Here is a 26,656-nt window from a genome sequence, read left to right on the forward strand (position 1 = left end):
TAAATGTCTTTTTCGCTTTTGCATAATGCTTTTCAGCCTCATAAAAACATCACGTGCCTACAATGTTCATATAAATAAAATATCTTTAAAGGTGCATAAGCAATATGTCAATGAAATTTGTCCAAAAACAGAAATTGAACTTTATTTTTATTGTTCACGCCTTTCAACCATGACCTTCATGCCGTATTTCATTGGCAAAGTCAATGATACTTGATATCTAATATCTTGGCCAGGGACTAGACTAAACTTGTAACGCTTAAGAAGGAAGGTGATGGCTACCAGAGCTTCAAGAGTGGCCAAGTGTTGACCTATTTCAAGAGATGATTAGCAAAATTTAAAACTTTAACGATCGCGCATCGTTACCTAAACAAACACGAGGTCCTGCGTGGAACGCAGGCCACTGGCCTTGCGATTCCCGACGAAGTTCTCCTTCTGGGGTTATCCATCGTTCAGGCTTAAACAATTTGGCATCTGCACCCCACACTTTTTCTGAGCGACCTTGGACATAGGGACACCACAAGACATAATCGCCCTTTTTGATACGAGTTCCGTCTGGCCAAATGTCATCATTCAGAGCGTACTTTTGATTGAGCGGAACAGAAGGATAGTGTCGAAGTACCTCATAAAAGCTATAAATAGTATTAGCTTATCTTTTTTTTTCTTTCTGTATTTATACAAATAGAATCCATACACAGCATGGGCGTAATTCATGCTCTTGATTTTCTCATAAAGAGTGGGAGCATCGAGATTATCAACATCGGTAATGTGTTCATTGATTTCTTCCAGTAACTTCTTTTCAACACGAGGATGACACATCAACATATAGAACGTCCATGAAAGTGCCTGAGCTGTGGTATCTCTACCAGCAATAACAAAATTAAGAACGATATCGCGTAATTCGTCATTGCTCAGTGGGTTTCCCTTGTTGTTACGAGCGTCCATAAAACGAGACAAGAGATCAGTATGAATCTCTCCTGCTGCCAGCTGAGCTCTTCGTTTTTCAGTTACTTCTCGAGCGAATCCGTCAACGACGGCCAGATGCTCGTTCATGCTGGTTTTCCAAGGCATCAGAAGACCAGCTATACGTTCTGTGACGGACCAAACGGGGTTAACAAATCTTAAAAAGGTATTCTTTTGTGCCTCGTCAAAGGCAACAGCAAAGGGAACCTTTTCTTTTGCAGAAAGGGAGTTCAGTTCGACACCAAAGCCAAGCATGATGAAGGAATCAAGCGTAAACTTGTACATGACTTCATGGAAATCAACAACTTCAAAATTTTGTGCAGCAACATCCCATATCTTAGTTTGCATCACTTGAAGCTCCTTCATAAAGACCCTACAGATAGCAGTTGAGGTCATTGATTTTATATACATGTATATATACTAACTCTGTGAATTGGTCTCTAAAGTTTTTTACATTAAAAATAATACTAGCAGTCTTGCGCTGGTATTTCCATTCTTCTCCATTGGCATTGAAGATTCCATTACCAAAGAGATCATTCATCGAACCATGGAACTCAGGTCCTTTGATGTAGTTTTCAAAATTGGCTATCATTTTGCGTTAATTGAGAAGCAAATCACGGGCATTTTTTTTTTTTTTTTTTTTTTTACTTTTCAAAATATGCTCAACATTTCGGGGATCAATAGTGCCAACATGTCTAGGAATGCCCAAAGCCGACAACGTTCTAACTAGAGTGTTAGCTTTGAAACCAAGATGAACGTAACTGAACATACAAAGTCATATCGTCCAATCTTGTGAAACCCTCCAACAAGAAATCATGGATATACATCAAGTATTGAAGCAAGATAGGCAGGTTTCCTACAAGTGGCCATCCGGGCTGTGTCTTGATATCAGGTCTCTTTGGATCAAACACGGCTCTATCGTGATAGATACATGCAAGCAAAGAAACTGTAGCGAGAATTCCTTTTCCGATATGCGAAGGCATAATAATGATGAATAGGAAAAAAAAAAAAAGATAAACAATTTCTCCATCTTGATTATTCTCTCCCATTCTTATACTTTTCAAGTGCCTTTTTTTTTTCCCAACCCCACACTTGTTGTAACTTGAGTTTGGTCACACAGCATCTTACGGCATAAACCACAACCCTGATGAGTTGGTATGCTAGCATTTTAGTTTATTATTTCACATGCTACGTCTTGAGAGATAATGTCACGTGAATACTTTCTCCCCATTCAAATACAATTGTACACTTTTTTTTGTCCCTGTTTATTATAATAAAATTTACGATAATAATGAAGAAACTTTGAAAGGCTGGAAGAGAAAAGTAAGAAAGAAAGAATATTTACATAATAAAAAAGTGAATGCATAAAATGGGAAGTAAAGAAAGAGCAACAACAATACTTGAACAATATAAAAATGTGACATATAAAGTAATAGAATTATATATAAAAAAGGCCATAAAAAGTATAACATTTCTTTTTTTTTCTCTGATTTAAAATTCAAGTATGAGCCTGACATAGCTATCAGACTTAATTTCCCAGTCTACACAAATGATCTCTTCATCAGATATATGTTCTGCTACAAAGTTATCTTCTACTAATACAAGCATATCATTATCCTTCTTTTCGCTTTCTTCTCTTCCACAAAGTATCTCTGGCTTCTTTCTTTTCCATAGTATTTCTGAGACTCTTGATGGGTGAAGGGAAAGAATGGTGGCTAACTTGAGTTTTAGTTCTTCTGCTGTTAGAGATTCAAGAGTTACTCGATTGGGTCCACTTGAAGGAAATTGCCGCTTGGACCATACATAAAAGCTGAGTGTATCTGCTACTGCTCGATGCTTTTTTAGCAAATGTGAAGAGGGTTCGATAAATTGTGGCGAAGATAGGCCGACAGTCATTTCTTGTACGCTTTCAAGTGCGTCCATTTGTTTTCTTTTTTTTCTGCTGCTGCTACTGCTACTTGTAGTACTGGGCATAGGTTCTTCTTGTTCGGGGGAGGCGTTTTCTATGATGGCGCATGGGTATAAGACGGAAGGGCTGGCTATATCCTGTTGAAAATCGTCATGTAGTTCGATATCAGGAGATGTAGGCACCTCATTCAACACTGTCACAGGTTTGTAAGGCTGATTGATAATTGGCCACAGAGGGTGCTGTTCAGGGTGTCCTAGTGTAAGGGCTATAGGGTAACCTTGATAAGTTATTCAAAGTCTTGTATTTTGAGCAAACGTTTACCTATAGCTTTTTCCATTTGTTTATTGATCTGTTTGCTATCATCTTTATTCTTTCGTTCTGCACCCTGTTTTAAAGAGTCAGTATCAAATGACTTTCAGAACGTTAAAGTGTGTATATACCTTATCTCTAAAGAGTTTGATTTGGCAATAACATCTCTCAGTATATTCATATCTTCCTTCTGTTGAATCATTACTTTTGTGTTGAATTTTAGAAAATGAGCCTGAATAAGAAGATGTATTATCAGGTAAATGGTCGTATCTCGTCACTGTCTTGACTACAGCTCGTAAGGGGATGCCTTTGACTCCCTTAATTCTCGAAAAGTCTGTTGACAGGCAATGAAAGCGAATATAGACCTTGGCTCCAAAGCGACCATGCCAGTCAAAGGTGACCTTGTCAAAAGAAGGATAGGTGATATTATAGATACCAGTGGTCTGATTTTCGTCTAAACCGATCGCTCTTGCTGACTCAGGATTCATCTGTTGACTCATCCAAAATCTCCAATAGCTCGCCGCTACACGTCGGTGACTGGATTCGTGGAATGCAATCGAGATCGTACTCGTCAAGGTACCACGTTGCTGATTTGATGCCGAAAGTTCCAAAAGGTACGACTGTCCACGGTTCAGATAGGTAATTGGTCTCTGATCTTCTTTCTTCATCATGGCTGTAGGAGCTATTGAAAAAACATTAGCTTATATATCCTCTTGTCTCTTTATTCGCTATACCTACAATGAAGGACCGCATGGAATTGAAATGGCCTATGTGATAACATGAATTAGTAAATGAACTACTTTCATGATATATATATATATAAAGGAGAGAGAGAGATGAGCACAGTGAGAACAAAAATGGTATAAGGGTTATTGACAATTGTAACAACAGTCAATACGGTTTTGCCTTTTATGTGTCTCCCTTTATTTAATAACATACTCTTTGTACGAACTTTTTGTATTCTTCGTCGGGTCCAGTCTCCTTCCCTCCCCCTTTGCTCCTATGTATAAGCTCTCTTTTTTTGTCCTCACTGTCTCTCGATTTATATGTGCATGCTCTCTCCTTGGTTTGTTTAGGAATGTATGTGCGTGCATTGCGTGTTTATTTACCAGATTTATACTTACGATTTACTTAATCTTTTACTGCCAACTGTCAGTGTATTACTCTCTGCCAGGGATTGCCCTGATTGCATCAAAGAACTCGAGGGTAGCGGTGGTGATAAAAACTGCTGGAACTTTTCTTGTTTGGGCTTTTCGCCATAAGATGATAGACAAGCGTTGGCGCTCTTAAACCGAGAATGAACTTTTGATATTCTGCTATTGTAATAAGCATCCTCTGTTGGTTTAGGTTGTGACCGATAGACATTCATGAACTGCTGATCAAACGATGGATTCCGCGAATGAGAATCTCTTTCGTCGATCTCGGCCTCTGTAGAATCAAAGATGGCTTCGGATGAAGAAGAACAAGATATTTTTGCAGACGTTGGCGTATTCTCGGAAGATGCAACGTCCGTAGTAAAGAGAGTACTATTTGTCGTGGGGGCTGTCCAGAATAAAGTGGGAGATGATTGACTCGCTTCGGAAAAATTACTGTGATATGGAGATGTAGATGAAGTCAGGGTGTTTGCGTTACTGTAGATTGGATATGCAGTGGGTGTAGATGGATACAATGGTGGGTTTGATTCAAGTATAAAAGAATGTCGTGATTTATTTACTGGCCAATCAGAGTAAGTAGGATTGTGAAATGCTGGTAGATCAGGATGAATGGAAGGATACGACGACGTAGTATTCCTATCATTAGTCATATTCCTCGACATTACACGATAATCCAGAGCACTAAAAGAAGAAAAGAAAAAGGAAGAAAAAAAGATAAATGTTTAGTTATTTGCATTAAATAAATCAATACTAAAGTTTATGCAGTGTAATATTGTGTAAACCGGTTTGTAAAAACTTAACTCCCTCCTCTTCTCTCTCTCTTCTCTCTCTTCTTCTTCCTCTCTTCCTCTCTTCCTCTCTTCCTCTCTTCTTTGCTCTCCTTTTCCCCTTCTTCTTTCCGCACTCTTTTTTGATATTCTAAAGACATTTTACCTCTCTATTTCATTCAATCCAACATCCAAAGGCATAATGTCATAACAGAAATCTTCTTGGCTTTGTTGCCTCAAATGTGATAGGCCAAATGACATGACAGAAAGTGAGGAGATGTAAATTAATAAAAAGAGAGAGAGCAAGGTCTAGTTTTAAAATTAAGAAAGAAATGTGTTAAATATCCTTTGTCGCTTTCTTACAGGGATACTTTCTATACAAAAGGGGATGAACGTTTACCATTTATATAGCGCATAAGAATAAAGATGAGAATATATTTTCCAGGTCACACTAACTCGGAATGCAAACGACTGTATTCTTACGCTGTGTACATTTTGCATATAAAACGTTCAAACACTTTTATTCACTTGATGATCAAAACAAAAAAGCTTATTTTATGCAAGATTTCATCGCTTGTCCCTCCCCCCTCTCTTCTTCTTTCGGTTCATTAGTCTCATTTCAATCGAGAGCACAAACATCTGAGGGGGGGTAGGCGATAAGATAAAAGGAGTAAAGCCTCAGGAGAAATAATGTGACATTTTGGGTTCATTTGACACAAAAATCGTTGTCACCAGTGGCAAACGAATGTAAAATCACAAGAAGAAGGAAAAAAAAAGGTTTTCCCTGTAAGCATATACTAATTTGATCAAATCATAATTAGAATAGAGTTTGTAAGCATGAGAGTGGCGTTAGTTACCAGTAAATAAGCGTCAACCTAACCCACTTGGGATATGATGTCAAGAAACGGCAGATGCAACACTGAGTTGCTGAGTACTTTTTTCCAAAAAAAAAATTTTTTATACAGAAAAGAACAGCGCATAATCCAAGCGACCGACTAGTAACAGTGTGTATGTGTGCGCGTGTGGACGCCCCCTGGTCAAAAGAGAGCTTTCGTGAGAATAAAGTTTGTTTTGTGTAGCAAGGAGTAAAGTTATGGGACCCAAAAAAGCAATCAAAACTGTGAGGCAAAGTATCATATCGGGCAAGTAAGCTTAGACTGTACACTTGTTTTCCTCCTTGAATATTTTAAATACACAACTGAATACTAACAATAGAATAGATATTTTACGCACTTTAAGCTTCACTTGCATATATCTCAGCTTTTAGATAGGGCTGTCAACTTTAAATGCAGAAAAGTACAAGATGTTATTAGTCGATCATTTCATGTGTCGACCAACGTCCGTGATATCTGTTTACATCTATTTTTAGTAAACCGTTATGCGTTGGAGTTACATTATCATAGCACAACATTTGGTGTGCTCCTTTTGAATATTTTTTTTTTTTTTTTTGACTCCTTAAAAGCTGAAACAGAATCTGACCTAAGCGTCACTTCATTTCCGTTTTCTGTTCCACACCCTTTGACTGAAATATTTCTGTTATTCTTTTTATCAGCCTATAACTTTATGAGAAGAGTCTTGCTATTTTTCATTTGTAATATGCTCCCCTTTACTTTTTTTCTTCTTTTCTTTTTCAGAGAAGGATAATAATGCAGTTACACTTGCACTTAATCCCGAACTATGGGTCGAGTGATTCTTGTCACAGGTGATGACGTTTTTTATATACAATTCCCTTTATCTCTTATTATGTAAGGTTCTTGTATCTTTTTATTCCCAAAGTGGTCCAGAATATAATGCTCGAGGATAAAATCAAAGAACACAATATCTATCATTCACTCTGATTTAATTTTCTCTCTTCCATCAAATTAAATAGATACCAAAGCTTTCTTAGTACTATATATTCCTTTTTTTTTTGTTTTGTTTATAGATCGCGAAAGGCTATTCGGAAAGTATCACATGTAGTTCTTCTGTTGTACTTGGAGATATTTTGATTGATACGTGACAATAAATCTTTACTGTAGCACTCTTATGATTATGCCTTGTCCTACAATAATTTGAACTTTTTATTTTTTTTTCTTCTCCTTTCCAAACGTGATGAATCACAAAACATCTCTTATGGTGGATATTTTAGAGGTTAGACTGCTACAAGCAAAAAAAAAGAGGCGAGTATGTATACTATATCGATTGATATTCCGAAATTCATGCAAGATGCAGATCATTGACTTTGTTTTCTTGTAAAATACATTGTCTTTAGTATTTGAAATGTGTGATTACGTTCGGATAAATTGTATCTCCATGTTTGTTTTCAAGGGAGCACTTGACTCTTTTGTTATCTTTATTCTGTATGAACTCGTCTAACTCGCTTGGAGCGTATGCTCCTACGATAAATCCCATGCCTCTCCCCTTCACTCTCTCTTTCTTTCTCTAAGCATATTCTTTGCTCTTGTTGCCCGTTGTTGAACGACTGGGAAAAAAAGGGAAGAGATGATAATTGACTTTAAATTTTTAATTAAAAATCTTGACAGATCATGCTCAGTCTGGAATTAGCTGGATTTTGACCAATATAGGACTACTGAATGATGTCTTAAGTGGGTTTTTATGTGTATACAAAGTATATGTCAAAAAGCTTTATATGTTACAATATTACATAATAAAAGAGTGATTTATGTATAAATAAAATAGTTGTCAATATGAAATAATGTCCATGAGTTTATTTCATTTAAAATAGGTTCCTTTCCCTTCCTTTTTTCTTTCTTTCTATTCAAAAATCCTATATTTATTCTATCGCTTATCTAACAAAAGGGAGAAAACGATTATGTCATTACAAATTCCCCTTGTGCGTAATATCGTATGATAGATTGATATTTTAAAGAAACGCGATGCTTCAGGTTTTAGATCAGCAATGATTTTATATTAAGGCGATGTGAAATTGTTCGAAGCGGACTTGATTTGAGCGAGATATCTAAAAAAAAAAACAAATTAATTATCTTTTGCATAAACCTGTGTTACACTTCAAGTAACACCCTTTCTTCATTTTTTTGTAATAAAAGCAAACACAATGTCACTTGCTTCTGAACATTCCTTGGATTTACAAAAATGATTATAATGACGGTCTTTCATTTACCTGGGAAAGAGAGGAGAGCTTATTGGAAATCAGCTGGCAGTCGCGTTATTTTAAGAACAAAATACAAAATAAGCTCCCTTAAACAATAAACTTTTTGGCTTATTTGAGAGAAAATATGAGGGAAATAATACACATATAGCAAAGATGGTTAGATAAGGTTTATCGCCAACTGGTAAAGAAGTATTTAAGAACTTTTCATAGACATGAACTAGGTAATGCGTGTTTTCTAATCGGCTGGCTTATAGACGTCCTGGCTAATAAGTTCATGGTTAGCCTATGCAAGCAAAAGACGTTCTTATAAAAAGGACATGATTAATAAAAAGATGTATAATGCCCTTTCTTTTTTTTATGAGATGTACTGCATCGAGAATTGTCACTTACAGCCAAGTTCAAAGCGTGCCTTTTAAAATAATAGCCCTACAGTAAGTCCGTGTTTAAATGTGTAAATCCCTCAGTTCATTAAAGTCTCAAGTCAGTTTTGCCCATGTCACACGTATAGAATTGTGTAAACGTACTGTCAAACGTACTGTCAAACGGAGATCAATTTTTTGTCCATCTGTTTAGAACACGCTTACTAAATTTGCGTATCTTAATGTTTGTTTGTTTTTTTTGTCAACAAACCAGAGGATAGGCCAGCAAGGAAGGACATCACCTGTCCACTCACTCCTTATCAAAACCTCGCTCATCAAGATCAAATAATAGCTATTGTCATTGTATTTCTTTTATTGGTTTTATTGATTTTATATTTTGCTATTTTAAATAAAAAGAATATCACAGCATATATCCTTCCTTGTTGGTTCTGTCCGACCGTCTCATAAAATTCTCCAGAGAATTCATTCAATGAAGAATCGAGCATAACCGATTGCTGTATGGTTATCTTTCTTCTAATTGGCTATCTACGCCAGATGATGTGGTAACAGATTAATTATGTTGTCAATTTCTGTAATTATTTAAAGACAGCATTAGAGTATATTGTATTTTATTATATTTCTTTTAATAACGCATTCCAGTGTTTCTCACTTAGCACATATATGCTTCGCATTCTGATTTGGACTACTTTTTTTTTTTTTTATATCATCCTTAACGCGCAGTCTTTTTGCAGCCACCGACATAAACGCAGGGTTTTACTTCTTAATCCATGAAATGAACGATTGTAGACTGTCTTCTTCATTTCTAAAGCGTTCAATATAATTTTTTGTGAGCTTATATATTTCTTCCAAGTTCAGAGTTTCCAAAGAAAACGTCCTCTTATCATCTTTTGCAGGTGAATTTGGTGTAAATGCCATGTTGAAGAAAGAGAGAATGTCACAATCACCATCTAGAAATGCAATGTTAAAATTTTGGAATTGAATTGTATTTTTACAACAGCACTTACAAAGAATGAGGCTCTCAGAGGTTGTCTCCCTAGATGCACCAAACTTTGTCTCCGATGAGACTTCTTCGACTGGCTCTATCACGAGAGGATACAGCTGGTAGTGTAAAAGATGCTCATTCAAGTATGATGATGGTATTAACGCTGCTCGATACTGGTCACCATAATGGCATATTTGCACAAGTCGACAACTTGCGGATTAAATTCTAAATGAAGAGCTAAATATTATTAAAATAAGACGTGTGTGCGTTTTATAGGGGGAGAGAATCTATGACTGCTATTTATATTAACGTCGTTAGCATATTCACTTATGCTTATGATACTGTTGTCAGCACTCTTATTCTTATGAGATATGATAGAGGAATATAAAGTAGGATGTATGCTCTACTGTAAGATTATACTCGAGTTATTATAATGATTTATACCAAACATGTCAAGCACTCTTCTTCATTTGATAGTGTACATCCCTTGGAGAAAAGGACATAAGCAGCTCCGGCACAGTGTTATGCTAAAAATGTGTCATATAGTAATATAAAACACGCTGTAGCCAAGTCGCGTCTATAATCAACAAACTTACTATGTGTGTTAATGTATTTTAACCATAACACAAACACATACACGCTACTTTGCACTGACGTTCTTATGAGCTGTATTTACTTTTATATAGGCTATGAAGCCAATCTGGTGCTTAAAAGGAAGGCTGATTAATGCATTCATATTTACATAGTAGAATGGTATATGATTATGATATCATCAAATAGGGGAGCTTTCTTAACATTCTAATTCATGCTTTGCCTCCTGGAGTGGCTTTATTTTGATGTGTCCAGACACATCCATCAAATTTTTTATTTATAACAATAATTCATGTTTCTATTGGTTATCATTTTTCCATAAATGGTAAAAAAGAGATTGTATGACAAAAGTGATAATGATCGCTTTTAAAAAGTAGTCTACCCTTTTTTTTTTTTCTCTTTTTTTAGAGACACCAAAGATACTTTAATGATAACATTTACGATTCAATAAGCATAGTTATCTTATATTGACTTGTCAATCAATAAATCATCATCTACTATAATCAATTTTGGCTCTTTTTTTTTTTTAACAACAGATATCAATGTGACAAGTGTACATCAGATAGTAGTACGCTTTACTTTGACTATCACTTGCATATTGTAGCCATTATTACCTAAATAACAATGGAACACGTAAATCATATAGCTCCTTTGTTATAATTTTGATTCTTGTTCGTTGGAAATTTAAATATAGACTACTTGGAATAAACCGGCGCTTTCTGCTTATCATATCCCGAGTGACTTGTACCACAATAGATAAACAGGGGAAAAATACGTCTACCTTCTCTATTTATTTATTTCTCTCCTCTCTTCTTTTTATATACATATATGCGTTTAGTACCAAGAGAGTTAGATAAACTATTATTACATCAAGGTAATCGAAAACAGACAATAGTATCGTTATTAAATATAATGTGTCATAGTTGGATATCTTGCACAAAAGCGTTTGGCACGTGGCGTCAAGTTAAACAGAACAGAGGCAACAGCCTTAATTGCCTCCCAACTACTCGAAATGATGCGTGACGGTGTCTATACAGTAGCTCAGCTGATGGATATTGGAAAACAGATGTTGGGTAGAAGACATGTCATGCCAGATGTGATTTATACGCTTCATGAAGTGCAAGTAGAAGGCACGTTCCCAGATGGCACCTATCTTGTCACTGTACACGACCCTATTTGTACTGATAATGGCAATCTTGAAATAGCCTTATATGGAAGTTTCTTACCTATGCCATCACAAGACAAATTTCCATTACCTGACAACCTCGACCCAAAATCTGCACCAGGTGCTATCGTTGTTAAGCCCGGTACGATCGAATTGAACGCTGGTAGAAGAAAGATAGCATTGTCTGTCACAAACTACGGCGATAGACCTATTCAGGTAATATCACCAGCGATTGACAATCATCTTTGATTAACCTTTAATGCCAGGTTGGATCTCATTTTCACTTTATTGAAGCCAACGCGGCACTTCATTTTAATCGAGCTTTGGCTTATGGCATGAGACTAGATATTCCGGCTGGATCAGCCGTTCGTTTTGAACCTGGCGATTTCAAAACGGTGACACTGGTAGAGATTGGGGGTAACAAGGTGATTACGGGTGGCAACAATTTGGCTACAGGGCCACTAGATCTCATCCGTTTGCCGACCATTGTATCAGAACTCGCAGAAAGAGGATTTAAGCATGATGCGAATGCACCTATCTTGACTGCAGCATCATCAACAACACTCGATCGAGAATATTATGCAGATCATTTTGGACCCACGACAGGCGATCTGGTTCGTTTGGGAGATACAGAGCTCTGGGCTCGCGTCGAAAAAGATTATACCGTGTATGGTGATGAGTGCAAGTTTGGTGGTGGTAAGGTGTTGCGCGAGGGTATGGGTCAAGCAACCGGAAAATTAGATCATGAAGTACTTGACTTGGTGATTACAAATGCATTGATTATTGATTATACCGGTATCTATAAGGCGGACATTGGTATTAAGAAGGGTATTATTGTCGGTATCGGTAAGGCAGGTAATCCCGATGTCATGGATGGTGTCACTCCTGGAATGGTTGTCGGAGCAGGTACAGAAGCTCTGGCAGGAGAAGGAAAGATATTTACGGCAGGTGCTATTGATTCACACGTTCATTATATTTGTCCACAAATATGTTATGAGGCCCTATCAAGCGGTGTAACAACTCTGATTGGAGGAGGCACGGGTCCGAATACAGGTACAAATGCAACGACTTGTACACCAGGAAGCCATCATATTGAAATGATGATGAAGGCGACAGATGATATTCCCTTAAACTTTGGTTTCACTGGAAAAGGAAATTGCTCACGACAGGAAGAGCTGGTTGAACATATCAAAGCAGGCTGTCTTGGATTAAAGCTACATGAAGATTGGGGCACGACACCAGCAGCCATTGATGCATGTCTGCAAGTGTGCGACAAGTACGATGTTCAGGTCTGATTTTTTTTATGAAGGCTAAGATGAAATTTGTAAACTTTACTGTTTTCTATATATAGGCTACCATTCATACAGATACCTTGAATGAGGCTGGATTTGTAGAATCAACTGTCGATGCTTTTAAAGGAAGAACTATCCATACCTATCATAGTGAAGGTGCTGGAGGAGGTCACGCTCCAGATAGTAAAGTATAAGTCATATTAATCTGTTGTAAAAAGTGGGACTAATGTTCCTATAGTTATCACTGTCTGTAGCCAGCCAAACGTCTTGCCATCCTCTACTAATCCTACACGACCATTCACTGCAAACACATTAGATGAACACGTTGATATGTTAATGGTATGCCATCATTTATCTAAATCTATACCAGAGGATGTTGCATTCGCAGAAAGTCGAATCAGAGCCGAGACAATTGCCGCAGAGGATGTCCTCCAGGATATGGGCGCCATCAGTATGATCAGTTCTGATTCACAAGCGATGGGTAGAATAGGCGAAGTCATCCTTCGTACCTGGAAGACGGCTAGTAAGATGAGACAGCAGCGTGGTAAATTACAGCAAGATGAAGGTGTAGAGGGAGATAATTATAGAATCAAAAGATATATCGCTAAATATACCATTAATGTGTAAGTAACGCAAGAGGATAATCGCTTACACTGTCTCATTCTTTTTGTTTACAGTGCTTTGGCTCACGGCATTAGTCACTTGGTTGGGTCCATTGAAGTTGGCAAAGTAGCAGATTTAGTTTGCTTCACTCCTGAATACTTTGGATCCAAGCCTGAGCTTATCCTGAAGGCAGGTATTATCGTTTGGGGTCAAATGGGTAAGCTATTTTTATTTTTATATGTTCCCTGTACAAAGGCTAAAGAAAATACATAAACAGGCGATGCCAATGGATCTATTCCTACAACGGAACCTACTATCTCAAGACCCATGTATGGAGCCTACCCATCTAGTATATCATTTTCGAGTCTAGTGTTTGTGTCACAGCTTTCTTTGGATGAAGGTGTTGTGCAAGCTTATGGGTTACGTAAACGTATAGAGGCCGTCAAAGGATGTCGTACTGTGACTAAGGCAGACATGAAATTAAATGATGCCATGCCAAAGATTACAGTCGATCCCGAGACATACAAAGTAATGGCTGATGGACAAGAATGCGTTTGTGATCCTGTGTCGTCTTTACCCTTAACTCAATCTGTATATCTTTTCTAATTTTTATATTCTTATTGTCAAAAGTAGTAGCTGTATTTTCTACTTTGTGTGTACACCCTCATTTTCTGCAACATTCCCTTTTTCAAAATATATAACATCATTTATAACAGCCGTGTCGTTAATAATACATAAAAAAATAAGGTTTTCTCTTTCGATTGCTTGGAATATTCCTTTTTGTCCATTCTATTTTCTTCCTTTTAAGCGCTCTTAGCAACAAAAAACAAACTGCTATCCTTTCTACAAAGCAATAGGATTTAAACATATCATTGCTGCAAAAACATAAAGAAGAAGAAGAAGGTAAAGCCATTGAGACTTGTAGTTCTTTAGCGTGGCTTATTTATAGTCCAGAGTGACTCTCTCTCTAGAATCTCCGAGAAAGTTGTAGAAAGTTAATCTGGAGTCTTTTGATTGGCTTACAGTCTAAACTCTTTCTCAAACTTGGACCTAATTTTTTTAAATTGGGAAAAAATTGTTTTTAGTCCTCTTTTTTATTTTCAAACCGAAATAACTTGAAAGAATAGAATGTCAGTTGTTGTAAGTAACGAGTGAAGGATATATACTGAGGCTTGTGTGTACATGTACTAATATGTGCCTTAATAGGGTATTGATCTTGGTAATCTTCAGGCTGTCATTGCCGTTGCTCGTAACCGTGGTATTGATGTTATCTGTAACGAAGTCTCCAACCGTGCTACACCGTAAGTCTTGTTTTTTTACTATTATTGTTATTATTTTTACTCATGTTTATAGTGCCATCGTATCTTTCGGTCCTAAGCAAAGATATCTTGGTGAAGGTGCAAAGACTCAGGAAATCAGCAATGCAAAGAATACTGTCATCAGCTTGAAGCGTCTCATCGGTCGCACCTTCAACGACCCTGAAGTTCAAGAAATTGAAAAGAGCCACCTTATGGCCGAATTAGCTGATGCCAACGGACAGGCTGGTGTCAAGGTAAGTTTTTACATTGTGTGTGCGTGTGCGAGCAAGGGATAACACTTTTTGTTATAGGTCAACTACCTTGGCGAAGAAACTGTTTTCTCCAATGTTCAACTTTTGGCCATGTATCTTCACAAGCTCAAGGATATCACATCCGCTGAATTAAAGGGTCCTGTCTCTGACTGTGTCATCACTGTTCCTGGTTGGTTCACTGAAGTTCAACGCCGTGCTGTTCTCTCTGCTGCTGAAATGGTTGGTTTGAACTGTCTTCGTCTTGTCAATGATTTGACTGCTGCTGCCCTTGGTTATGGTATTACCAAGCTCGATTTACCTGAAGATAAGCCTAGAAACGTTGCCTTTGTCGATATTGGTCACTCTTCTTACTCTGTATCCATTGTCTCTTTCCTCAAGGGACAATTGACTGTCCGCGGCAATGCTTACGATACCCACTTTGGTGGTCGTGAATTTGATGCTGTCATTGTTGACCACCTTGCTGAACAATTCAAGGAAAAGTACAAGATTGACGTCTATAGCAACAAGAAGGCCCTCTTGCGTCTTCGTGTCGCTGCTGAACGTTGCAAGAAAGTCCTTTCTGCCAATCCTCAAGCCCCTGTCAACATTGAATCCATCATGGATGATAAGGATGTCAACGCTATGGTGAACCGTGAGGAATTTGAAGAATGGGCCTCCCACTTGTTCTCTCGTACCGAATCCGTCTTGGCCAAGGCTCTTGAAAATGCCGGTATGACTATTGACGATATTCACTCTGTTGAAATTGTCGGTGGTACCACCCGTATCCCTGCCATCAAGACCACTATTTCCAAATTCTTCGGTAAGGACGTTTCTACCACTTTGAACCAGGATGAAGCCATGGCTCGTGGTGCTGCTCTTCAATGTGCCATGCTCTCTCCTGTCTTCAAGGTTCGTGACTTCCGTGTGAATGACGTTTGCTCTTATCCCATCAAGCTCACTTGGGATGCTACACCTGAAGAAGAAGACACTGAAATCGTTGTTTTCGACAACAACAACTCTATTCCTTCTACCAAGATTTTGACCTTCTACCGTCGTGAACCTTTCACCTTACAAGCTGTTTACGCTAACCCTGAAGCCTTGCCTCGTGGTATCAACCCTTGGATCGGTCAATTCAACATCAAGAATGTTCAACCTGTGAACGGCGAACCTGCTCAGATCAAGGTTAAGGTCAGACTCAATATTCACGGTATCTTGACTGTTGAATCAGCATACACTGTTGAAGAAAAGATGGTTGATGAAGAGACCAAGAACAAGGACGGTGAAAAGGAAGTCAAGAAGGTCAAGAAGCTCGTCAAGACTGGCGATCTCCCTGTTATTTCTGGAAACACTTCTCTTTCCAAGGAACTCATCAATGAATATACCGAAAAGGAAAGCCAAATGTATGCCAATGATAAGCTCATTGCCGCTACTGAAGCAGCCAAGAACTCTCTTGAAGAATACGGTTACGAAATGCGTGACAAGATCCTTGGTCCTCTTTCTGAATACATTGATCCTTCCATCAAGGACAAGTTTGCTGATGATCTTAATGCCGTTGTCGACTGGATCTACGACGAAGGTTATGATGCTCCCAAGAGCGTTTATGTTGAAAAGCTTGAAGCTTTAAAGAAGATTGGTAACCCTGTTGTTGAACGTTATCGTGAAGCCGAAGAGCGTCCTCATGCCGAACGCTCACTCCGAGAGACCATCCAACGTTTGACTCAAGAAGCCATGAGCGCCGACGAAAAATACTCTCACATCCCTGCTCATGAAAAGCAAGACATTGTCGAACGTTGTGAACGCGCTGGCAGATGGATGGATGAACAAAATGCCAAGCAAGCTCAACTTCCCAAGTGCGAAACACCTGTCTTGTTCTCTCGCGATATCAAGAAGGAAGAAGAAGCTATCATCTACTTTGCTAACCCTATCTTGAACAAGCCTAAGCCTGCTCCTAAGGTAGAGGAACCTGCTGCTAATGAAGAAAATAAGAGTGAAAATACTACACCTGCAGCAGATGCCGATACCCCTATGGAAGAAGCTTCAGATAACAAGAAGAAGGACGAAATGGACATTGATTAAAACAACAGCAATCATCATTTATATACATTTTTTTCAAAAAAAATCTCTGAATTTTGTAAAAAAAAAAAACCAATAAACTGTACCATTTTCTAGAGTTTTAAATATCAATATTCATGCACATAATAAAAAGACTTTAACAATGAACTCGTTGTGCAACTATAATGCCCCAGTCTGTGTAAAAAAGAGGGGGGCGGTGAGGCGTAAAATGAGGTGACACAATGTAGATATGTATACAGACTGCGTTCATCCAGAACTAGTTAACGTAATGTTTTTATTTATTGCAACAAATATGGATAGGCTTGATGTACACATGACTTAGTTGGAAGCCAAGAAAGGTTTCTTTTCTTCAACAGCTGTCTCTTCCTGCTCATCATAGGCAGGGGGTTGCTCTTCTTGAACAAGTTCATATTCACGCTTTCTCTTTAATGATCTGTGGATAAGCACAAATGCAAGAGTCAAAAGAAGGAAACCAGAAGCCGCAGCACCAGTACAGATAGCTTCTTGATTAAGAGAGGATTGGCTGTGCCACCAAGTCGAGACTGAATCGAGGGCTGACTCTGATGAGGCTAAGCAATGAAATATTTAGATGATTGATCAACATTTACATTCATTCATGTGTGTGTGTCTTTTTTTTTTTTTTACCTGGAGCATCACTATTATCATCAGCAGGAAGCATAAATCCAGTCAAAGGATCAACCGTCCATTTGACCAAGGAACCATTATCAAAAACATCCAAGATCTGTTGAGCAGCCTCAGTTTGGACTACTTTGGCGCCATTGACTTCCGTAATCAGCTCCTTGACACTCAGACGACGGAAGACCATACCATCATCCGTCTTCAATTCGTCTAAAAGAGTTGCTGTAATTTCGACTGTAACAAGACCAGTATCAAAGCTATCAGCCAATATCGCAGCATCTTCTTCGCTTGTGATAGTCAACTTTTCAGGATTTGAAACCATCTGAGCCTCAACTTGGATATTGGATACACCAATTTCTACCGGCTGACCGTTACACATCAACTACGGATAGTTTTTTTAGACTGTATTCATGCGAATAAATATTTTTTTTTTTTACTCTATTCTCAAAGACATCAAAGGTCACACGCACAGCCATCACTCTTTCAGCCAAAAGAGAACCATCATCATCAAGAAGATCATCTACTCTTGTCACTGTCACATAAAGTGTCTCATCCCCGTTTATGTCGATTGGATTCTCTGTCAAGTCAACGGATGTAGTGGATACATCTCGAAGTGGCGATGCAAGAATGGATGTGGTTGATAACAGTATGTATGCTACAATATAAAATAGTTTAGTAAAAATTCACATTGAGAGAATATATATATAAAAGAGTACCTAGTAAGAAAAATATTGCTTTGGTAAAGAATTTCATTTTTTTTTTGAAAAGAAAGAAAAAGAAAAAAAAAAAAAAAAGATATTTCGAAAACACAAAATATCAGAAATGACGGACTTGAATTTTGAATAATAAAAAAAGGAGAGTTTCCTTTGGAGGTGTGTTTTAATAAATATTTATAGACTTGCATAAGACAATAACCCTTACTACAAAAACGAGCATTTGCTGTAATTGTGATTTGTTTTTATTTATTCCCAAAGATATGAAAACACATACTTTTCTTATTTGGTGACTTTTTTTCTTAAATGATAAAGTACCATTTGTTTTAGACCGATACAAGCGTTGAAATATGATAAGGATTTTATCATCTTCCTCGGATCTGATGCAAGTTGTGTCTATGGAGGGTGTCATTACTTGTTGTAACTACTGCTTTCTATAAGAATTAAACTCTCCCTGTGTTCAAGGGTAAATGAAGGGTGTTTCATTAAACAAAAAAAAACCCTTATAAACTCGTGTTGTTTATTATTTCACTTGCCACAAGTGATTGGGTTCCATGTGCACTCAGTTTATCCTGTAACATGCTACTTTGATAAACATCATATAGAGCGTCATCTTTTTATGAGTTGATGATGTATGATAAACTCCTTCTCAGTTGTTTGTTTGTAGGTGGCATGATATTGAAACAAGTGAGATGTGTAAACAGAACGTGTGAATGCAATAAGCAGAAAAAGGAAAAACGGAATTAATTAACATTCTTTGTTCAAAGGAAAAAAAAACTCCCTAAGTTAGGGAATGTTTAAATCCATCATAAACATGGTTGCTTTATCAGTTTTTCGATATATCTGTATATGCTATTAAAAGTAAATGGCTGGCAAAAATATATACTCTGGGAAATGATCTGCAATGATCAACGGTAGCTCTAGCCATAGTTTTACTAGCCTACCTTTTTCTAAACACACTTGCCTATAAAAGCGCTAGTCTGCTGCTTTTTATTTCTCTTCTATTGGCTTTACAATAATAGGCAGTTTTTGTACTTGGATGATCTTCTCCTTGGAGGTTTAATAGTGGTATTATCTCTTTATCTTTGTTGCACTTTGAGAATTCTCAATGTTATCCAACTGGGTAACAGGGTTGAATCTGAAGTAACAAGAGAGTATTGCCTGAAAAGTTTGATTCATAAAACAAACTTCACTATAAAAGAACTTGCTGGCGCATTTGTTCAAGAGTTCTACAATCGAAATAAACCGTTATAATAGCATTTTGTTTATTGTGCAATGATACTGACAGCATTTGCATATAAGTAACTTTAAACATTATTGTGATATTGAGCCCTTTTCTTTTCACTTTGTTTGTTATCGATTTATTTGACGTGATTGTAAATAATACTATTAGCTTACACAGAAGAAGTTAGTATATGTATATCAACATGTCATTTATTTGATGGACTCTTTCTGATGAGCATCGTTCAAGTGAATTTCTTGAAAAAGAAGCTTCAGCAGTCTTCATGTGGAAAAGTCTACTCAAGAGCTTTATTCATTATAAGTCTCTGAATCAAATATTAGATTTTACAACTTATTAGCTTAGAAGCTATTGTCGAATCTGGGATGACCCTGAGTGATAAAGATTAAAAAGACGTGGAAGCTTCTATCTCCCAAAGTTCCCTCCATAGGCTTACCGGTTTTGTCAGAGAACACACATGTTTCTCTTTCAGCCATTAATCAATGTTGGGAGATAAAAGAGTATGAAAAATTCAAATGTGGTCCAAGCATTGAGTCGCAATGTCTACTTATCCAGTCATCAAAATGGATTTCACAAAAAGAGGTTTTGTGTTCTGAAAGAGTGATGTAAAAGAAAAAGAAATAAGGAAAAAAAAAAGACAAAGAGGACATTCTACGCCTCTTTTTTTTTTATTTGAGAATTTTCCTTATCAGGATAAGATGACGATACTCTCTTTAACTCTGGGGAAAAGGAGAAAGAGCACCTCATAACGCTGGACCATTACCATAGAAAGCGGCATAACAACAGTATGAACTCAGACATGGATGCTGGTAGTATATCCTTTTTTGAAAGCACCAGGGTGAACGTGGCCATGTGAAAATGTACATGCTCATGATAATTCCAAAGGTGTTTCTATCAAAGCTAGTTTAAATGGTGATATTCAATCAAGAAGGTCAAAGTCATTTGAGCCTCAAGAAAGAGACTGGTCTTTATTCACAGTGCTTTAAAGCAACTTTAAATCATGACCAAAATCAAGGACCATGATCCTTTTATCTTGTCCGGCACTAATGGATATGGTTTATAAGTCAATTTAAATATATTGCATGAATATACCTAATAATCTTGGTATTGTTTAACAGGCAATTGAATATCCAACTCGAATGCCCGCTTTGAAAACTTAAAATACATTTGTTCTCTTTCGAATCCCATACTTTAATCGTCCTGTCATAACTTCCAGTAACCACTCTACCCTGCATAAGGCAGAAAAAAAAAGTTTAATATGAAATAGAACGGCCATAAAGTATGATCTTACTTCAAAGCTATCTATGGTTCTGATGAGGTCTGAATGACCTGATAGAGAAGATATGCATTTACCGGTATGAACATCCCATATTTTCAGCTTGTTATCTTGACCACCACTGTAAATGACGCTTCCTTCCAACTTTACACAAGCGAGTCCTCTGGTATGACCATTAAATGTCTTTAGACATTGACCTGTTTCAACGTCCCATAATTTAATCGTCGTATCCCCTGAGGCAGATACTACCTGTGTACCCTGTGATCCGAGGGCATTCACAGGTCCAACATGTCCGACGAGTCTCCTTAATTCATCGCCTGTATCCTTATTCCATACACGGATGGTGCTGTCTCGTGACGAGCTAACGATGTAATGATGGACTATACAAATATCTAAAACACCACCAGTATGACCCAAGAGCCGTTTTCTTGGTTCAAAGTCATTAAGGGACCAGATAAGGCAAGTGGCATCTGAAGAGCCAGAGACCAGAAAGGAGTGGTCATCGGATACTCGAAGACAGAGCACACTACCAGTATGAGCGGTCTTGGACAAGATGGAGGTTGATCTGGGCGAATTTAGATCCCAGAGCTGAATTGATTTATCACGACTGCCACTTATGATATGATGATTACCTAACCAAACAATACAATAGATGCTATCGTCATGGCCTGCCAAGTATCTTGTCTTTACATGGCCACGTCGCCACCTTTTTTCTAATTCAAAGTGATTTTTATACAATTCATAAAATGGTATGTGTCTGATTAAATGCTTTTTGATGATAAAGTCATGTTTAAACATGATCTGCCATAATGTGTTTTCATGACAAAGGGTATAAAACTGTCTGCTTGTTTTGGATAAGTCAAGTACTGTCTTGTAATCTAGATGAGACAATATCTTCATGATGAGCTCTAATGGCAATTGCTGTAATCTGATGGATTGATTCGATGTAGATGTGACCAAACGAGGTATGATCAAGGTCGACAGCTTTTGACGATGCTTTTTACTTTGATTACAATGACGTGTCGGTGTCTTCGGGTTTAAGCATTTTGTTGTCGGAGTGCCATCTTTACGCATAATGATAGTAATGCAAGTCGGTGCATCATTTTTTAATTCTTGTGGTTGACTTTGATTATGAAATACATTTAACTTGTTATTCTGTATAAACGACAAAAGTTTGATCGTCGAAGGAGATATGAAGGAAGACGTGAGTATGGCCATAATAAAGAGAAAAAAGAAAAAGAAAAAGAAAAAAGAGGTAGAGAATATTAATACAACATTCTCTTCTATGGTTCTTTTTTCTATTATATATTTCTATTATAATTTTCCGATCATTTTTCAATAAAAAACACCATACAAAACTTCTTCCTCTTCTTCATGATTATCATAAAAGGAGTTTAATTTTCTCTCTTTTTTTTTTTTACCTTTTTAAAATGTCAAATAGCCAAGATGAGTCTCTTATTTCAGCCATAAAGACATTACACGATCGTTATTCTTTTATTCTTGAGAAATGTCAACAATGGGATAAACAGAGACCCATCCTTGGTTTATACAGGTACACAAACTCACTTACTGCCGAAAAACACTTTATAGAAAAGGTATCCCTTGTTACGTGTTTATTATTATTGTATTTATCCATTTTTAGTTATTACAAGAGCCGACCTTGATCAAAAAGGAACACGTTCAGAGTACAAATCTCGGTTATTTAGAACCAGTCTATGAAGCATTAGAATCTATTGAATGTAAGAATGAAGTGATGAAAATTATCGGTGTACCTTTACCCAATCAAGACATGTGGTTGTCTCAAGTTGCCTTGATCAAACGCAAGAGTGTAAAAGTAGATATTATAGCTCAGAATGGCCTTGTATGGATCAAGGTGATTGCCCGCAATGCTAAAGCGTTTAGACATGAGGTGATGGGCTTAGAACAGGAAGGAGACGATGATTATTGTAGTGATGATGATGATATAAAGGAATCATCAGCCAGTGATTTTGACAGCTTACCCATCTTCCAGAAGGCTCGCAATTATCTGATGGCAGCAAAGGCCTGTCACGTCCATTACCATACACCTATAGTCGTATTTGCATTTATGCGCATTCGACCTCAAGAAGACGTGTTTGTTCAAAGGATCATGGACAGATTGACAGAGATGGGTATCGTTGTCCATCTACAGACACCAGATAATGATCTACAAGCGACATATATGCCCTTGTTAAAAGGAATCGACGTGACCAACCCATCGACCGAAAAGTTGAACTTGGATGTAAGCAGTATCTTTGCTCTCATCTCTGAACTTTCTCATCATTCTTGTTCACCAGATGATATATCTGCAATTCCAATCAAGGTGCAAGCAGAGAGAGAGGCATCTGTAAGGTGTTTGCCTCAGCTGAAGCGGATCGTGGAAGGCAAAGAATTATACATGGTTCAAACCGCATATGATCGATTGAAGAGTATAATAGATGTCGTGGGTGGACCGAATGAAATAGCCAGGTTTCAATATTTGTTTAGGCACTCATTAGGTCATCCTGACACACCTTTTGATCAAGACCTTTGGACCATGCTTCCGCCACTTGAGGTACACATCATCCAGGATGCGCCTTCAACCGAATTCTTTCAGTTACTCGAACTCCCTCCACAAAAGTCTAAATTAAATAATGGAAGAAAAATTCGTACTCGGTTTTCCGAGTTTCATGCTATCGTGTTTGGAAGTGGTCACTATTATCAAATGACCACATTGACGGCTATTCAGTGGATGGAAAAAGCATTAGCGGATGCTGGTGTTTTGGGAACATTTATTATCTGTCATGAACCGAGATCACTTGCTGAGCAAAAGATGATCAAAAAATAAAAAAAAGAAGGTATATTTCAATAACGTTTATGCTTGTATTTATGCTGTACAAAAGTAAGTGAATGAATGAAAGATATAAAGAGAAAAGGAGGGTATATGTTGTATATATATATGTGGGATATAAAGAAACTAGATGGTTAACAAAAGGCCTTGTTCTACTTCGTTATCAGATAAGCATTCGTCATGTTTAATATCTTTATCTAATGCCCATTATGTGGGATGAACGCCATTCCGAGTACAGGTTGACTAATGCCACAAATTAATTTTTATATCATGATTGCGTTTATTGAATTGCTGTTAGTCTTAATCTTCATTGTGAGTATGTTGCAGGTCTGTAGATATTATTACAGAAGCAAAGAATGAAGAGGTTTTGTTACGCTTAATATAATTATTATATTAAGCGTATATATATCCCTTATGTCCCAAGTGTTATACACTCTTTCCGGAAAGTAAATTCGCCTGTGATCGAAAATAAATATACCCAATGGTGAGAATAAAATTCATGCTGTGCGAAATGTAAATTCGTCGTCGTCAAGAATATTTTTGTAGTATCAGCCTTGACATTCATCGATATACTATATTTCCAAATTTAGATGTCGTATTGAAACCGTTGTAATAATAACAAATACAAAAAGAATATGGCTCACTATCCCATTTGACAGTAATATTAGCAGGTGAGCTGTCTTGGAGTTAATATTGGAAATAGCCCCTCTTTAGTCTCTTTGTAAAAGTTTAAGTTCTTTATTCGGTTTTTCTATATAGTCATATTTGGCAATGCATATCCTTGAATAATCACCATGTAGATTTCTCCTATTTGATATGATTTCTTTGTTCCAGGTACCTGATCCTGAAGCTTGTTTGAAAAAGAAAAACATATAGAAACCCATTTTAATCGAGTCCTTTTTTTGCTTCTTTACAGCAGTTATCAAATGTCCCTCTGAGTGTTCAAAGATTCACAAATCAAAACTAGCCTGTTCTCATGGTCCTTGCTCTGACTCGCTTGTCCCGCCCTCTTTGCTCTCTGGCGTGTATCTAGAACGTTCCCTACTAGTCTCTTCTGACGCCCTGGGTTCTCTCTGTCCTCTGTTCTTTTTTTTTTTTTTTTTAAACTTTCCTGGGTAGTTATCGCCACCCTCCCCAGAATGCACCTTGGTGGTAAGTAAAACTAATATTAGGATATGTGCTCTAATACTAACATACTTTTTCTCTCTTCTTCTACATATACTCATTATCTCTCTCTTTTTTGACATGATGTTGTTTTATTCAAACGTATTTTTCTTTGTCGTCTTTTTACGAAAATATTTTATAAAATTAACGTCAATAATTAATAAAAATACAGTATAGTATTCATGCCATCATTGTCCCGGCTGCATTAACCCAAAAGAGCTTTGTGCTATAGCACACAGTCAAGGATAATCTGATCTCCAAGAGCTTTTCTTATATAAAATTAGAATATAATGCTTATACATATATCTAAATGTATTATCTGATATGGTTTCAGAATTATCTTGGGATTCACTTTCTTACCCAAAAAAAAATATCTCGTTTTATTTGACTAATAGAAAAGAATTATAATGTAATTACATTTGGCTGATGCAACGCCTACTTCTTGTCTTCATCCCGGTTATATTCATGAGGTGTTTTCCTTTTATTAGGTCTTACTGGCGTGAAAAAAGGGTGCAAGCATAGGTTTTGGTGACCGTGGTGGGTTATAGACAATTTAATTGCAATGGGAAGTAGAAATATCTGCCGCCGTATATTTTTGTTGCTCTTCAACAGCACCCATTACTTCATCAGACTCCTTCGTCCAGAATTTAAAATTGAAAACCGCTTGCTGCACAGTGTGCAGCAATTTGTAATGTTCAGAGGATTTGTCTAATTCAGCAGCTTTTTGATCGTCAAAGTGCTGTAATATTTTATTAGTATTTTTATCAAAACGATATTCCAATAGGCCGTCGAAAAGACTGACAATTTTTACAGTAATTGAGCTTGGTAGTAATGTTCTAAGTTTTTTGCATTCGTCCATAATCTCTTTATATGCTGTCATATCGAATTCATCTGCACATTTCTCTCTGTAGTTACTACATGCACCAGAAGTTAGACGAATACTATGGGCGCTACCTTTACTTACTAACTATGACGTTATCACCAATACTTTTTAATGTGTCGCGTCAGCTAAGCATGATTTTATATAGTCGCCATATCGGCTTGTATTTCTTTTCAAGAAGAAGAAGGATATAAAAGATAATGTTGCCATTACTTTATTTTAACTTTATGTTGTCAGTTCGATCAATCACATGTAATTACTATAAATTCGTATTTACATTATTTAGTTTATTTTCTGGTGCATACGCTTTATGAAATTGATGTTGGGCGGCAAGCACAGCTTCACTAATTCCATGTCTTCACAGTCCATTTTTTATTAGAGTAGTAACCTAGCTGCCTTGTTTAGCAGAAAGGATGACAATCCTTCCCTTTTAGGCATGTATAATGAGTCAGAAAGTGGTATGGTACCTTCAAGGGTCCTTTTTTGGCCATTACACGCAACTAGTTGAAAAATAGTGCATCTCCTACTTATTCTCTTCGTGTTCTTGTTTATCACTCTGCTGTTCATTGTTCATCACTTGTTCATCACCGTCTCCTTGTTCCTCGTTGTTCTCTCCGTTTTCTGAACAAATTTCTCTATATTTTTCGGGATTGGTTGAAGCTGACTTTGCATATCTACCAAGAGTAATAACAGGCTCTACTTCATACTGCACGTGTACATATTTGAGAGCTTTAATCCTTTTGTGAATAGTTTGAAATTTGGCAAAAGGTTTGGTAGGGAGCTTGGCAGTGGTGCGCTGCAAGGATGTCAGGCTATTATAAGTCTAATTCAATATTTCATTAGGTGCAATTGTTGTATTTGGTTTTGTAGTAGATTTAGACAAAGTAGAAAGTACGATGGGACTGAGTGTATCTTTATTCGGAATACAGTGAAGAAAAAAGGGATAATAGCATAACCAATACTTATATATTCCAAGTACTAGTCGTAAATATCTAAATTCCACGAAGAGAACTGTGTTCTCCATATGGCAATTTATATCGCGACGAAATG

General features: G+C 37.2%; 9 protein-coding genes across 9 annotated transcripts; 3 read left to right on the top strand and 6 right to left on the bottom strand.

Moving 5' to 3' along the window:
* Window positions 1–112: 112 nt before the first annotated feature.
* RHIMIDRAFT_220301 (cytochrome P450) lies at window positions 113–2,002 on the bottom strand. Its single transcript, XM_023607405.1, has 6 exons — window positions 1,732–2,002; window positions 1,609–1,682; window positions 1,386–1,545; window positions 692–1,333; window positions 364–629; window positions 113–308 (listed from the first exon to the last, which is right to left on the bottom strand). Exons 1-6 carry the CDS (start codon window positions 1,941–1,943, stop codon window positions 148–150), a joined length of 1,515 nt encoding a protein of 504 aa, XP_023461549.1. The 5' UTR covers window positions 1,944–2,002; the 3' UTR covers window positions 113–147.
* A 216-nt stretch (window positions 2,003–2,218) lies between these two features.
* On the bottom strand, window positions 2,219–4,128 carry RHIMIDRAFT_82708 (uncharacterized protein). The gene is made up of 4 exons (XM_023615752.1): window positions 3,917–4,128; window positions 3,310–3,860; window positions 3,191–3,254; window positions 2,219–3,134 (listed from the first exon to the last, which is right to left on the bottom strand). The coding sequence occupies exons 1-4, from the start codon at window positions 3,957–3,959 to the stop codon at window positions 2,452–2,454; spliced, it is 1,341 nt and encodes a 446-aa protein (XP_023461550.1). The 5' UTR covers window positions 3,960–4,128; the 3' UTR covers window positions 2,219–2,451.
* RHIMIDRAFT_82695 (uncharacterized protein) lies at window positions 4,074–5,551 on the bottom strand. The gene is made up of 2 exons (XM_023615751.1): window positions 5,266–5,551; window positions 4,074–5,013 (listed from the first exon to the last, which is right to left on the bottom strand). Exons 1-2 carry the CDS (start codon window positions 5,358–5,360, stop codon window positions 4,299–4,301), a joined length of 810 nt encoding a protein of 269 aa, XP_023461551.1. The 5' UTR covers window positions 5,361–5,551; the 3' UTR covers window positions 4,074–4,298.
* Window positions 5,552–10,586: 5,035 nt separating this feature from the next.
* On the top strand, window positions 10,587–14,109 carry RHIMIDRAFT_231560 (urease). The gene is made up of 7 exons (XM_023607699.1): window positions 10,587–11,038; window positions 11,088–11,545; window positions 11,596–12,618; window positions 12,681–12,804; window positions 12,860–13,244; window positions 13,299–13,441; window positions 13,502–14,109. The coding sequence occupies exons 1-7, from the start codon at window positions 10,993–10,995 to the stop codon at window positions 13,828–13,830; spliced, it is 2,508 nt and encodes an 835-aa protein (XP_023461552.1). The 5' UTR covers window positions 10,587–10,992; the 3' UTR covers window positions 13,831–14,109.
* Window positions 14,110–14,314: 205 nt separating this feature from the next.
* On the top strand, window positions 14,315–16,978 carry RHIMIDRAFT_82752 (heat shock protein 70). Its single transcript, XM_023615753.1, has 4 exons — window positions 14,315–14,364; window positions 14,431–14,525; window positions 14,578–14,776; window positions 14,834–16,978. The coding sequence occupies exons 1-4, from the start codon at window positions 14,353–14,355 to the stop codon at window positions 16,847–16,849; spliced, it is 2,322 nt and encodes a 773-aa protein (XP_023461553.1). The 5' UTR covers window positions 14,315–14,352; the 3' UTR covers window positions 16,850–16,978.
* Window positions 16,979–17,013: 35 nt separating this feature from the next.
* On the bottom strand, window positions 17,014–18,230 carry RHIMIDRAFT_82764 (uncharacterized protein). Its single transcript, XM_023615754.1, has 3 exons — window positions 17,923–18,230; window positions 17,492–17,867; window positions 17,014–17,406 (listed from the first exon to the last, which is right to left on the bottom strand). Exons 1-3 carry the CDS (start codon window positions 17,959–17,961, stop codon window positions 17,165–17,167), a joined length of 657 nt encoding a protein of 218 aa, XP_023461554.1. The 5' UTR covers window positions 17,962–18,230; the 3' UTR covers window positions 17,014–17,164.
* Window positions 18,231–20,257: 2,027 nt separating this feature from the next.
* RHIMIDRAFT_271044 (WD40 repeat-like protein) lies at window positions 20,258–21,963 on the bottom strand. Its single transcript, XM_023612227.1, has 3 exons — window positions 20,730–21,963; window positions 20,531–20,667; window positions 20,258–20,481 (listed from the first exon to the last, which is right to left on the bottom strand). Exons 1-3 carry the CDS (start codon window positions 21,930–21,932, stop codon window positions 20,421–20,423), a joined length of 1,401 nt encoding a protein of 466 aa, XP_023461555.1. The 5' UTR covers window positions 21,933–21,963; the 3' UTR covers window positions 20,258–20,420.
* On the top strand, window positions 21,943–24,011 carry RHIMIDRAFT_271046 (uncharacterized protein). The gene is made up of 3 exons (XM_023612228.1): window positions 21,943–22,081; window positions 22,136–22,307; window positions 22,355–24,011. Exons 2-3 carry the CDS (start codon window positions 22,145–22,147, stop codon window positions 23,557–23,559), a joined length of 1,368 nt encoding a protein of 455 aa, XP_023461556.1. The 5' UTR covers window positions 21,943–22,081; window positions 22,136–22,144; the 3' UTR covers window positions 23,560–24,011.
* A 1,136-nt stretch (window positions 24,012–25,147) lies between these two features.
* RHIMIDRAFT_82817 (uncharacterized protein) lies at window positions 25,148–25,776 on the bottom strand. The gene is made up of 3 exons (XM_023615755.1): window positions 25,691–25,776; window positions 25,538–25,640; window positions 25,148–25,465 (listed from the first exon to the last, which is right to left on the bottom strand). Exons 2-3 carry the CDS (start codon window positions 25,604–25,606, stop codon window positions 25,280–25,282), a joined length of 255 nt encoding a protein of 84 aa, XP_023461557.1. The 5' UTR covers window positions 25,607–25,640; window positions 25,691–25,776; the 3' UTR covers window positions 25,148–25,279.
* Window positions 25,777–26,656: the final 880 nt, after the last annotated feature.

The sequence above is a fragment of the Rhizopus microsporus genome (assembly GCF_002708625.1).
Source record: "Rhizopus microsporus ATCC 52813 unplaced genomic scaffold scaffold_29, whole genome shotgun sequence".
NCBI lineage: Eukaryota > Fungi > Mucoromycota > Mucoromycetes > Mucorales > Rhizopodaceae > Rhizopus > Rhizopus microsporus.

Excerpts from the sequence above, each read along its gene's own strand:
- RHIMIDRAFT_220301 (XM_023607405.1), bottom strand. The coding sequence starts at position 1,943 with ATGCCTTCGCATATCGGAAAAGGAATTCTCGCTACAGTTTCTTTGCTT. Across the intron at positions 1,683-1,731 it reads AGATTGGACGATATGACTTT|AACGTTGTCGGCTTTGGGCA; the intron begins GTATGTTCAGTT and ends CACTCTAGTTAG. Across the intron at positions 630-691 it reads ATGAATTACGCCCATGCTGT|CTTTTATGAGGTACTTCGAC; the intron begins GTATGGATTCTA and ends TACTATTTATAG.
- RHIMIDRAFT_82708 (XM_023615752.1), bottom strand. The coding sequence starts at position 3,959 with ATGTTATCACATAGGCCATTTCAATTCCATGCGGTCCTTCATT. Across the intron at positions 3,861-3,916 it reads ATTCCATGCGGTCCTTCATT|CTCCTACAGCCATGATGAAG; the intron begins GTAGGTATAGCG and ends TTTTTTCAATAG. Across the intron at positions 3,135-3,190 it reads ACAAATGGAAAAAGCTATAG|CCCTTACACTAGGACACCCT; the intron begins GTAAACGTTTGC and ends GTTACCCTATAG.
- RHIMIDRAFT_82695 (XM_023615751.1), bottom strand. The coding sequence starts at position 5,360 with ATGTCATTTGGCCTATCACATTTGAGGCAACAAAGCCAAGAAGATTTC. Across the intron at positions 5,014-5,265 it reads GGATTGAATGAAATAGAGAG|TGCTCTGGATTATCGTGTAA; the intron begins GTAAAATGTCTT and ends TTCTTCTTTTAG.
- RHIMIDRAFT_231560 (XM_023607699.1), top strand. The coding sequence starts at position 10,993 with ATGCGTTTAGTACCAAGAGAGTTAGATAAACTATTATTACATCAAG. Across the intron at positions 12,619-12,680 it reads GCGACAAGTACGATGTTCAG|GCTACCATTCATACAGATAC; the intron begins GTCTGATTTTTT and ends TTCTATATATAG. Across the intron at positions 12,805-12,859 it reads AGGAGGTCACGCTCCAGATA|TTATCACTGTCTGTAGCCAG; the intron begins GTAAAGTATAAG and ends ATGTTCCTATAG.
- RHIMIDRAFT_82752 (XM_023615753.1), top strand. Across the intron at positions 14,526-14,577 it reads GTCTCCAACCGTGCTACACC|TGCCATCGTATCTTTCGGTC; the intron begins GTAAGTCTTGTT and ends TCATGTTTATAG. Across the intron at positions 14,777-14,833 it reads ACGGACAGGCTGGTGTCAAG|GTCAACTACCTTGGCGAAGA; the intron begins GTAAGTTTTTAC and ends TTTTTGTTATAG.
- RHIMIDRAFT_82764 (XM_023615754.1), bottom strand. The coding sequence starts at position 17,961 with ATGGCTGTGCGTGTGACCTTTGATGTCTTTGAGAATAGA. Across the intron at positions 17,868-17,922 it reads TTGATGTCTTTGAGAATAGA|TTGATGTGTAACGGTCAGCC; the intron begins GTAAAAAAAAAA and ends AACTATCCGTAG. Across the intron at positions 17,407-17,491 it reads TGATAATAGTGATGCTCCAG|AGTCAGCCCTCGATTCAGTC; the intron begins GTAAAAAAAAAA and ends TAGCCTCATCAG.
- RHIMIDRAFT_271044 (XM_023612227.1), bottom strand. The coding sequence starts at position 21,932 with ATGGCCATACTCACGTCTTCCTTCATATCTCCTTCGACGATCAAACTT. Across the intron at positions 20,668-20,729 it reads GAACCATAGATAGCTTTGAA|GGTAGAGTGGTTACTGGAAG; the intron begins GTAAGATCATAC and ends TGCCTTATGCAG. Across the intron at positions 20,482-20,530 it reads AACAATACCAAGATTATTAG|TGCCGGACAAGATAAAAGGA; the intron begins GTATATTCATGC and ends CATATCCATTAG.
- RHIMIDRAFT_271046 (XM_023612228.1), top strand. The coding sequence starts at position 22,145 with ATGTCAAATAGCCAAGATGAGTCTCTTATTTCAGCCATAAAGACATTA. Across the intron at positions 22,308-22,354 it reads CGAAAAACACTTTATAGAAA|AGTTATTACAAGAGCCGACC; the intron begins AGGTATCCCTTG and ends TTATCCATTTTT.
- RHIMIDRAFT_82817 (XM_023615755.1), bottom strand. The coding sequence starts at position 25,606 with ATGACAGCATATAAAGAGATTATGGACGAATGCAAAAAACTTAGAACA. Across the intron at positions 25,466-25,537 it reads TACTACCAAGCTCAATTACT|CACTTTGACGATCAAAAAGC; the intron begins GTAAAAATTGTC and ends AAAATATTACAG.